General features: G+C 58.0%; 1 protein-coding gene across 2 annotated transcripts in view; it reads left to right on the top strand.

Annotated features, from left to right (window-relative positions):
- The first annotated feature begins 256 nt into the window (after positions 1 to 256).
- Positions 257 to 11,427, top strand: part of LOC139240374 (basal cell adhesion molecule-like) — a 166,195-nt gene continuing 155,024 nt past the window's right edge. For both annotated transcript variants that reach the window (XM_070868847.1, XM_070868845.1), the window contains exon 1: positions 257 to 330. In XM_070868847.1, the coding sequence (XP_070724948.1) occupies positions 279 to 330 (52 nt within the window). In that variant the 5' untranslated portion in view covers positions 257 to 278. The remainder of the gene's footprint in view (positions 331 to 11,427) is intronic.

Below are 11,427 nucleotides of genomic sequence, written 5' to 3'. Positions count from 1 at the left end.
ATAGTCCCAAATTAAATTTCCTTTCGAATGAGCCCAAGCTCAGGGGCATTTCTTGTGAATTTTGCATCTGCTTCACAGGCTGATAAGAGGAAGTTGGCTTTGGAGCTCCAGATATAAAAGGGATAGGCCACTTGATAATGTGAGGAGCAGATGCTCACCAAATGTGGCTGAGCCTGATAGATATTTTTAACAAAAGGAAAGGGCAACTTCCTCTTGCCTTGCTCACTGACGCAGTCAGTCATTTCTCTGCCTTTCACTCACACTGAGCGGCAGCAAGTATGAAGTGTTCCATTCTCGAGGTCTCCCTTCTGCTGGCCCTTCTAAATTCAGGTACGTTTCAAAATTACATTCTACTTTATTTCCGCTTGTACCGTACCAATCATGGAACATGAGAACTAGGAGCAGGAGTCGGCCATTCGGCCCCTCGAGCCGGCTCCGCCATTCAATGAGATCACGGCTGACCATCGGCCTCAACACTTTCCCGCCCGATCCCCATATCCCTCGATCCCCCGAGACGCCAAAATTCCCCAATCCCTGCCTTCAGTTTACTCAACGACGGAGCCTCCACAGCCCTCTGGGACAGAGAATTCCAAAGAGACACCACCCCTCTGTGTTAAGTGTGAATGAAGTGTCTGACTGGATACTGTGAGCTCAAAGTAACGTGTGACCTTAGTCTTTTATTGCAGGTCTCCCAGAGTGCCTCTCCAGCCTGTGAGGCCACCTTAAGTACCAGTGCTCCCAAGGGATTGTGGGATCCCTTGGGACTCCGGGGGATGAGCCCTCTGGTGGCTGTTCAAGGTATATACAAGTTTACATACATAACACTTTGAGTGAAGAAATTCCTCCTCATCTCAGTCCTCAATGGCCGACCCCTTATCCTGAGACTGTGTGACCCCTGGTTCTAGACTCCCCAGCCCGGGGGGGAAACACCCTCCCTGTATCTACCCTGTCACTCCCCCTCAGAATCGTATCAATGAGATCACCTCTCATTCTTCGAAACTCCTGGGAGTATCGGCCTGTAGATGCTTGTGTGGATATATCTGCCCCATCGATCTAATTCCTCTGTGTTACAAATCATTAGGTACAATTCAAAGTGGTCCGTGCTCACATTGCGCTCGGTAATGGCGAACGTGTAGCAAGAATTATCGAATTCATCGCAAAGTGGTTTGGAACCTAAGAGGGACTGATGATGTCACTTCCTGGATAAGACTGAGGATCTGTGCAGAAGGGGACTTTGAAACAGCGCGAGGCAGAAACATTACTGTGTCAGCTGTGTCTCAGTGGGCAGCACTCTCTCCTCTGAGTCAGAAGGTTGTGGGTTCAAGTCCCACTCCAGGGACAAAAACCTCGGCTGACACTCCAGTGCAGTGCTGAGGGTGCGCCCTACTGTCGGAGGGGCAGTGCTGAGGGAGCATCGCACTGTCGGTGGGGCAGTACTGAGGGAGTGCCGCACTGTCGGAGGGGCAGTGCTGAGGGAGTGCCGCACTGTCGGAGGGGCAGTCCTGAGGGAGTGTCGCACTGTCGGAGGGGCAGTACTGAGGGAGTGTCGCACTGTCGGAGGGGCAGTACTGAGAGAGCGCCGCACTGTCGGAGGGGCAGTGCTGAGGGAGCACTGCACTGTCGGAGGGGCAGTACTGAGGGAGTGCTGCACTGTCGGAGGGGCAGTACTGAGGGAGCGCCCTACTGTCGGAGGGGCAGTACTGAGGGAGTGCCGCACTGTCGGAGGGGCAGTACTGAGGGAGTGCCGCACTGTCGGAGGGGCAGTACTGAGGGAGCGCCGCACTGTCGGAGGGGCAGTACTGAGGGAGTGCTGCACTGTCGGAGTGGCAGTACTGAGGGAGCGCCCTACTGTCGGAGGGGCAGTACTGAGGGAGCGCTGCACTGTCGGAGGGGCAGTACTGAGGGAGCGCCGCACTGTCGGAGGGGCAGTACTGAGGGAGTGCAGCACTGTCGGAGGGGCAGTACTGAGGGAGCGCCGCACTGTCGGAGGGGCAGTACTGAGGGAGCGCTGCACTGTCGGAGGGGCAGTACTGAGGGAGCGCCGCACTGTCGGAGGGGCAGTACTGAGGGAGTGTCGCACTGTCGGAGGGGCAGTACTGAGGGAGCGCCACACTGTCGGAGGGGCAGTACTGAGGGAGCGCTGCACTGTCGGAGGGGCAGTACTGAGGGAGCGCCGCACTGTCGGAGGGGCAGTACTGAGGGAGTGCAGCACTGTCGGAGGGGCAGTACTGAGGGAGCGCCGCACTGTCGGAGGGGCAGTACTGAGGGAGCACCGCACTGTCGGAGGGGCAGTACTGAGGGAGTGCCGCACTGTCGAAGGGGCAGTACTGAGGGAGCGCTGCACTGTTGGAGGGGCAGTACTGAGGGAGCGCTGCACTGTCGGAGGGGCAGTACTGAGGGAGCGCCGCACTGTCGGAGGGGCAGTACTGAGGGAGCGCCGCACTGTCGGAGGGGCAGTACTGAGGGAGCGCCGCACTGTCGGAGGGGCAGTACTGAGGGAGCGCTGCACTGTCGGAGGGGCAGTACTGAGGGAGCGCCGCACTGTCGGAGGGGCAGTACCGAGGGAGCGCCGCACTCTCGAAGGGGCCACCTTTCAGATGAGACGTTAAACCGAGGCCCCGTCTGCCCTCTCACGTGGATGTAAATGATCGAGAGCCAGTATTTGGAAGAAGAGCAGGGGAGTTTTCCCCGGTGACCTGGGGCCAATATTTATCCCTCAAACAACATCAGTAAAAACAGATGATCCGGGTCATCATCACGTTGCTGTGTGTGGGAGCTTGCTGTGCGCAAATTGGCTGCTGCGTTTCCCACAATACAACAGTGACCACACTCCAAAATGTATATAAACCGCTTTGGGACTACCCGGTGTGAGGAAAGTTGCTATAGAAATCCAATCTTTTCTTTAATTACTGCCTCAGCATCATCATCATCACAGGCAGTCCCTCGGAGTCGAGGAAGACTTGCTTCCACTCTAAAAGTGAGTTCTCGGGTGACTGAACAGTCCAATACGGGAACCCCAGTCCCTGTCACAGGTGGGACAGACAGTGGTTGAGGGAAGGGGAGGGTGGGACTGGTTTGCCGCACGCTCCTTCCGCTGCCTGCGCTTGCTTTCTGCACGCTCTCGGCGACGAGACTCGAGGTGCTCAGCGCCCTCCCGGATGCACTTCCTCCACTTAGGGCGGACTGGTCTTTGGGCCCGGGACTCCCAGGTGTCGGTGGGGATGTTGCATTTTATCAGGGAGGCTTTGAGGGTGGTCCCTTGTAACGTCTCCTGCCTCAGCAGTCAGTGGGTGACAGTGTGAATAACAGAGTGGGAGACCGACTCCCCTGTGGCACAGCCCAGGCTCCCCGCTCATCACCAAGTACCGGGAGCCCGAGCCGATCCTTTGGGGAGCGCTTGGACACGAACATTCCCCTCCCAGCTGGCTCCAAGCATTTACTAAACTCCCTGTAGTAACAGCGGGCAACCAGCACGTGGCGCCATTGTGTCACTGTGGGGCCGGAATTGGCCTCCTGTGCACCTGCCGTTAGCGCCTCCGGGGGGCGCTGATGGGGCACAAACCATTCGTGTATCCGCAGTGGCCCAGCAGACTCCTGAAAACCCCCAGCAGAGCTCACAGCAGCCCTTCCCTTCAACGGGAGTGTTTGATGGGACAGTGCAGAGGGAGCTTTACTCTGTATCTAACCCCCTGTACCTACCGTGGGAGTGTTTGATGGAACGGTGTAGAGGGAGCTTTACTCTGTACCTAACCCCGTGGTGCACCTGCCCTGGGAGTGTTTGATGGGACAGTGCAGAGGGAGCTTTACTCTGTATCTAACACCCTGTACCTGTCCTGGGAGTGTTTGATGGGACAGTGCAGAGGGAGCTTTACTCTGTATCTAACCCCGTGTTGTACCTGCCCTGGGAGTGTTTGATGGGACAGTACAGAGGGAGCTTTACTCTGTATCTAACCCCACACTGTACCTGCCCTGGGAGTGTTTGATGGGACAGTGCAGAGGGAGCTTTACTCTGTATCTAACCCCCTGTACCTACCGTGGGAGTGTTTGATGGAACGGTGTAGAGGGAGCTTTACTCTGTACCTAACCCCGTGGTGCACCTGCCCTGGGAGTGTTTGATGGGACAGTGTAGAGGGAGCTTTACTCTGTATCTAACCCCCTGTCCCTGCCCTGGGAGTGTTTGATGGGACAGTGTAGAGGGAGCTTTACTCTGTATCTAACCCCGTGCTGTACCTGCCCTGGGAGTGAATGATGGGACAGTGTAGAGGGAGCTTTACTCTGTATCTAACCCCCTGTACCTGCCCTGGGAGTGTTTGATGGGACAGTGCAGAGGGAGCTTTACTCTGTATCTAACCCCCTGTACCTGCCCTGGGAGTGTTTGATGGGACAGTGTAGAGGGAGCTTTACTCTGTATCTAACCCCGTGCTGTACCTGCCCTGGGAGTGTTTGATGGGACAGTGTAGAGGGAGCTTTACTCTGTATCTAACCCCCTGTACCTGCCCTGGGAGTGTTTGATGGGACAGTGTAGAGGGAGCTTTACTCTGTATCTAACCCCCTGTCCCTGCCCTGGGAGTGTTTGATGGGACAGTGTAGAGGGAGCTTTACTCTGTATCTAACCTCCTGTCCCTGCCCTGGGACTGATGACTGATGATGCTGTAATCCTTGTTTAGGTGATGACTCACGTTGAGCAGTAACTAAATTTATTTGCCGGTCACAGAGGAAATGGAACGGGGAAATTGAATTCAATCATTGTTTCCTGATATTGTTTGATTGATTGATAATGAACACTATCAGGTTCCCTGAGCCCGAGGATGTGTCACGCACCACTCAGGAGGAAGCTCTCTGTGCCCCCTCCCTCTGTGTGAGGTGAGATGGTGCAAGACCCAGGGTGAAGGGTCAATCGCCCCTCCCTGCTGGGATCGCTGGTCCTAGTGGGGGGGGCTGGAGGTGCTGGAGGGGGAGGTTTAGAGGGAAGGCAGGGAATGGAGGGGTGAAGTACAGAGCAGGTTGGAGGAAGGGAAGAGTTGGAGAGTTCACCCCACTGTACCACAATCCACTGACTCCTCCTCCTGCAAGTGCGGGCTATTCCACCTTGGAGCCCATCGCGGCCAAGGCCAACTCTTCACGTCCCAAAGCGCTTTACAGCCAATGAAGTATTTTTAGAGTGTGGTCATTGTTGTAATGTGGGAAATGCAGCAGTCAACTTGCGCACAGCAAGCTCCCACACACAGCAACGTGATAATGACCCAGATCATCCATTTTTGTTATGTTGATTGAGGGATAAATATTTTCACCAGAGGGAGAACTTCGAAATACTGCCGTGGAATCTTTTACGTCCACCTGAGAGGAAAGGTGGGGCCTCGGTTTAACGTCTCATCCCGAAAGACGGCACCTCCAACAGTGCGGCACTCCCTCAGTACCACCCCTCCGACAGTGCGGCGCTCCCTCAGTACTGCCCCTCCGACAGTGCGGCGCTCGCTCAGTACTGACCCTCCGACAGTGCGGCACTCCCTCAGTACTGCCCCTCCGACAGTGCGGCGCTCCCTCAGTACTGCCCCTCCGACAGTGCGGCGCTCCCTCAGTACTGCCCCTCCGACAGTGCGGCGCTCCCTCAGTACTGCCCCTCCGACAGTGCGGCGCTCCATCAGTACTGCCCCTCCGACAGTGCGGCGCTCCCTCAGTACTGCCCCTCCGACAGTGCGGCGCTCCCTCAGTACTGCCCCTCCGACAGTGCGGTGCTCCCTCAGTACTGCCCCTCCGACAGTGCGGCACTCCCTCAGTACTGCCCCTCCAACAGTGAGGCGCTCCCTCAGTACTGCCCCTCCGACAGTGAGGCGCTCCCTCAGTACTGCCCCTCCGACAGTGCGGCGCTCCCTCAGTACTGCCCCTCCGACAGTGCGGCACTCCCTCAGTACTGCCCCTCCGACAGTGAGGCGCTCCCTCAGCACTGCCCCTCCGACAGTGCGGCACTCCCTCAGTACTGCCCCTCCGACAGTGCGGCGCTCCCTCAGTATTGCCCCTCCGACAGTGCGGCACTCCCTCAGTACTGCCCCTCCGACAGTGCGGCGCTCCCTCAGTATTGCCCCTCCGACAGTGCGGCGCTCCCTCAGTACTGCCCCTCCGACAGTGCAGTACGGCGCTCCCTCAATACTACCCCTCCGACAGTGCGGCGCTCCCTCAGTACCGCCCCTCCGACAGTGCAGTACGGCGCTCCCTCAGTACTGCCCCTCCGACAGTGCGGCGCTCCCTCAGTACTGCCCCTCCGACAGTGCAGTACGGCGCTCCCTCAATACTACCCCTCCGACAGTGCAGCGCTCCCTCAGTACTGCCCCTCCGACAGTATGGCGCTCCCTCAGTACTACCCCTCCGACAGTGCAGCGCTCCCTCAGTACCCACGACCTTGCGACTCAGAGGTGCGAGAGAGAGGGCTAAACCCAGTGAGCCATGATTCGAGCTCAGCGTGCGGCGATGCCCTTTTAATGAGCAAGTGGGGCCCACCCCGTAAAATAAAAGGGGCACGCCGGACGTGCACCGTTCCTGTTTCTCGACGCTGGAAGCTGGATAAAAACAGAGCAGGGCTCGGGGCGAAGGGAAGCTGCTGACACCATGGAACAGCTGACTATGTGTCACGATTGGAGCCCAACTGGAATGCCTGAGGTTGGCCTGGTGTCAGGGACTACGGGGACTTGGTCTGCTCCAGGTGTGGGTTCCAGTTACACCAGGGGAATGTGAATTGCTGGCTGCCTCCTAATCCTCCCCCCCTCCGCCCTTTAAATACCTCCTTTCAGACAGTGTGGAGCCTTCCTCACCTCCCCCAGCCACGCCTCCTCCCCTTCATTAGTGTAACGCGGGGGAAAAGACATTATTTCTTGAAATGATTCATTCCCTCTGTCTCTCTACCATTCACGGTGCAGGCCGTGTGTATGTAAACTAGAGGTGATCCAAAACTTGGCTGCCCTGTATCCTAACTCACACCGAGTCCCACTCACCCATCACCCGCTGTGCTCACTGTCCCCGTGTCCTAACTCACACCCAGTCCCACTCACCCATCACCCCCTGTGCTCACTGCCCCGTGTCCTAACTCACACCGAGTCCCACTCACCCATCACCCCCTGTGCTCACTGCCCTGTATCCTAACTCACACCGAGTCCCACTCACCCATCACCCCCTGTGCTCACTGCCCCGTGTCCTAACTCACACCGAGTCCCACTCACCCATCACCCCCTGTGCTCACTGCCCCGTGTCCTAACTCACACCGAGTCCCACTCACCCATCACCCCCTGTGCTCACTGCCCCGTGTCCTAACTCGCACCGAGTGCCACTCACCCATCACCCCCTGTGCTCACTGCCCCGTGTCCTAACTCGCACCAAGTCCCACTCACCCATCACCCCCTGTGCTCACTGCCCCGTGTGCTAACTCGCACCGAGTCCCACTCACCCATCACCCCCTGTGCTCACTGCTCCGTGTCCTAACTCGCACCGAGTCCCGCTCACCCATCACCCGCTGTGCTCACTGCCCCGTGTCCTAACTCGCACCGAGTCCCACTCACCCATCACCCCCTGTGCTCACTGCCCCATGTCCTAACTCACACCGAGTCCCACTCACCCATCACCCCCTGTGCTCACTGCCCCATGTCCTAACTCACACCGAGTCCCACTCACCCATCACCCCCTGTGCTCACTGCCCCGTGTCCTAACTCACACCCAGTCCCACTCACCCATCACCCTCTGTGCTCACTGTCCCGTGTCGTAACTCGCACCAAGTCCCACTCACCCATCACCCACTGTGCTCACTGCCCCATTCCTAACTCACACCGAGTCCCGCTCACCCATCACCCCCTGTGCTCACTGCCCCATGTCCTAACTCACACCGAGTCCCGCTCACCCATCACCCCCTGTGCTCACTGACCTACATTGACTCCCAGTTAAGCAACGCCTCGATTTCAAAAATTGTCTTCCTTATTTACAAATCTCTCCATGACCCTCGCCCCCTCCCTATCTCTGTAACCTCCTCCAGCCCCACAACCCCCCGAGATCTCTGCCCTCCTCTAATTCTGCCCTCCTGACCATCCCTGATTATAATCGCTCCACCATCGGTGGCCGTGCCTTCTGTTGCCTGGGCCCCAAGCTCTGGAACTCCCTCCCTAAACCCCTCTCTACCTCTCTCTCCTCCTTCAAGACACTCCTTAAAACCGACCTCTTTGACTCAGCTTTTGATCACCTGCCCGGAATTCCTCCTTATGTGGCTCGGTGTCAAATTGCTTTTGTCCCATAACACTCCTGTGAAGCACCTTGGGAAGTTTCACTACGTTAAAGGTGCTCTATAAATATAACTTCTTGTTGTTGCTGTCAAAGCCTCCCTGTTAAAGTGCAACATCCCCCACCGACACCTGGGAGTCCCTGGCCCAAAGACCAGTCCGCCCTAAGTGGAGGAAGTGCCTCCGGGAGGGCGCTGAGCACCTCGAGTCTCGTCGCCGAGAGCGTGCAGAAACCAAGCGCAGGCAGCGGAAGGAGCGTGCGGCAAACCAGTCCCACCCTCCCCTTCCCTCAACCACTGTCTGTCCCACCTGTGACAGGGACTGTGGTTCTCGTATTGGGCTGTTCAGCCACCTAAGGACTCACTTTTGGAGTGGAAGCAAGTCTTCCTCGACTCCGAGGGACTGCCCGTGATGATGTTGCTGTAAGACTTTACATGGTTCTACACTGCGGGCTCAAGCCTCCGGAGCAGGTAGCACATACACATGGAAATCACTTAAGATCCAGAGACCAAAATTACTCAGCTCGGCTCCCCTCCCCCCTCCAGTCGATGGACGTTCCCAGAGCTGGTTTCAGATTACTAAGTATCGGTGACCCAGGCCAATTCCTTTCATCTCCGCAGTTCATGCTTGCCTTTGACAAATGGCCAACTCCAGTTCACATGATTCTTTAACCATTGCAGAGATGGTTTATTTTCGGGCCAGCCCAGTGAAGCTGGTGGTGGGCAGTACTGAGGGAGTGCCGCACTGTCGGGGGGGCAGTACTGAGGGAGTGCCGCACTGTCGGGGGGGCAGTACTGAGGGAGTGCCGCACTGTCGGAGGGGCAGTACTGAGGGAGTGCCGCACTGTCGGAGGGGCAGTACTGAGGGAGCACCGCACTGTCGGAGGGGCAGTACTGAGGGAGTGCCGCACTGTCGGAGGGGCAGTACTGAGGGAGCGCCGCACTGTCGGAGGGGCAGTACTGAGGGAGTGCCGCACTGTCGGAGGGGCAGTACTGAGGGAGTGCCGCACTGTCGGAGGGGCAGTACTGAGGGAGTGCCGCACTGTCGGAGGGGCGGTACTGAGGGAGTGCCGCACTGTCGGAGGGGCAGTACTGAGGGAGAGCCGCACTGTCGGAGGGGCAGTACTGAGGGAGAGCCGCACTGTCGGAGGTGCAGTACTGAGGGAGAGCCGCACTGTCAGAGGGGCAGTACTGAGGGAGAGCCGCACTGTCGGAGGGGCAGTACTGAGGGAGAGCCGCACTGTCGGAGGGGCAGTACTGAGGGAGCGCCGCACTGTCGGAGGGGCAGTACTGAGGGAGTGCCGCACTGTGGGAGGGGCAGTACTGAGGGAGTGCCGCACTGTCGGAGGGGCAGTACTGAGGGAGCACTGCACTGTCGGAGGGGCAGTACTGAGGGAGTGCCGCACTGTCGGAGGGGCAGTACTGAGGGAGCGCCGCACTGTCGGAGGGGCAGTACTGAGGGAGTGCCGCACTGTCGGAGGGGCAGTACTGAGGGAGCACTGCACTGTCGGAGGGGCGGTACTGAGGGAGTGCCGCACTGTCGGAGGGGCAGTACTGAGGGAGTGCCGCACTGTCGGAGGGACGGTACTGAGGGAGTGCTGCACTGTCGGAGGGGCAGTACTGAGGGAGTGCCGCACTGTCGGAGGGGCAGTACTGAGGGAGCACTGCACTGTCGGAGGGGCGGTACTGAGGGAGTGCCGCACTGTCGGAGGGGCGGTACTGAGGGAGCGCCGCACTGTCGGAGGGGCAGTACTGAGGGAGCGCCGCACTGTCGGAGGGGCGGTACTGAGGGAGTGCCGCACTGTCGGAGGGGTAGTACTGAGGGAGCGCCGCACTGTCGGAGGGGCGGTACTGAGGGAGCGCCGCACTGTCGGAGGGGCGGTACTGAGGGAGTGCCGCACTGTCGGAGGGGGAGTACTGAGGGAGTGCCGCACTGTCGGAGGGACAGTACTGAGGGAGTGCCGCACTGTCAGAGGGGCAGTACTGAGGGAGTGCCGCACTGTCGGAGGGGGAGTACTGAGGGAGTGCCGCCCTGTCGGAGGGACAGTACTGAGGGAGTGCCGCCCTGTCGGAGGGGCAGTACTGAGGGAGCGCCGCACTGTTGGAGGGACAGTACTGAGGGAGTGCCGCCCTGTCGGAGGGGCAGTACCGTGCCTTCAGCCACCTGGGCCTCAAGCTCTGGATCTCCCTTCCTCACCCTCTCCCCTCTCTCTCTCCTCATTTAAGACGCTGCTTAAAACTGACCAAGCTTTTGGTCACCTGTCCTGATATGTCTCGGTGTCAAATTGTGTCTGATAATCGCTCCTGGGACGTTATACTACATTACAGACGTCGTAACACTGTGGGATGTTGTTGTGTGAAGTTAACTAATCTTAGCTGGGGCTTCATTAGGGGGGGTTGCTGCACCTGCCCTTCGAACCCCCGGGTGTTGGGGGTAGGGGGGGGGTGTGGGTGAGGTTCGAGGGGAAACATCCAGGAGGGTTCCTGCTGCTAATCGACTCCCAGTGGCTGCGGACTGTCGGACAGCCCAGCTGGGAGTGAGGGCGCGATTGGGATTGTTGTGATGCCCCACACAGTGGAATAACCAAGGCACGACTCACAATGGCGGCTGAGGCACAAAGAATGGCCCAATGGTGTTGAAGCACCAGACAATGCTGGGTGCCCCAACAAAGGTAAGCCCCTTCAGTTGTGGGGGTGATTCGGGGTGGGGAAGGGGTTTAATGTTACACCCGGCACTCCTTGAGGTTTGCAGGTAGGAAAGGGGCTGTTGAAGCGACGCAGCCATTGCTGCTCGCTGTCTCCTGGATAAATCCCACATTCATTCCCAACCTCTCGGGACATTTGCCACCAAAGAGGGAGGCGAGATTTTGCTGTTTACTGCTGCGATTCGCACACTGTAGGCCTTTATTGCAAGGGGATGGAGTATAAAAGCAGGGAAGTCTTGCTACAGCTATACAGGGTATTGGTGAGACCACACCTGGAGTACTGCGTGCAGTTTTGGTCTCCGTATTTAAGGAGGGATACACTTGCTTTGGAGGCAGTTCAGAGAAGGTTCACTCGGTTGATTCCTGGGATGAGGGGGTTGACTTATAAAGAAAGGTTGAGCAGATTGGGACTCTACTCATTGGAGTTTAAAAGAATGAGAGGTGATCTTATTGAAAGGTATGAGATGC

The sequence above is a fragment of the Pristiophorus japonicus genome, chromosome 31 (assembly GCF_044704955.1).
Source record: "Pristiophorus japonicus isolate sPriJap1 chromosome 31, sPriJap1.hap1, whole genome shotgun sequence".
Lineage (NCBI taxonomy): Eukaryota > Metazoa > Chordata > Chondrichthyes > Pristiophoridae > Pristiophorus > Pristiophorus japonicus.
The sequence above is the reverse complement of the archived record's forward strand: the minus strand, read 5'-3'. Positions and strand labels throughout refer to the sequence as shown.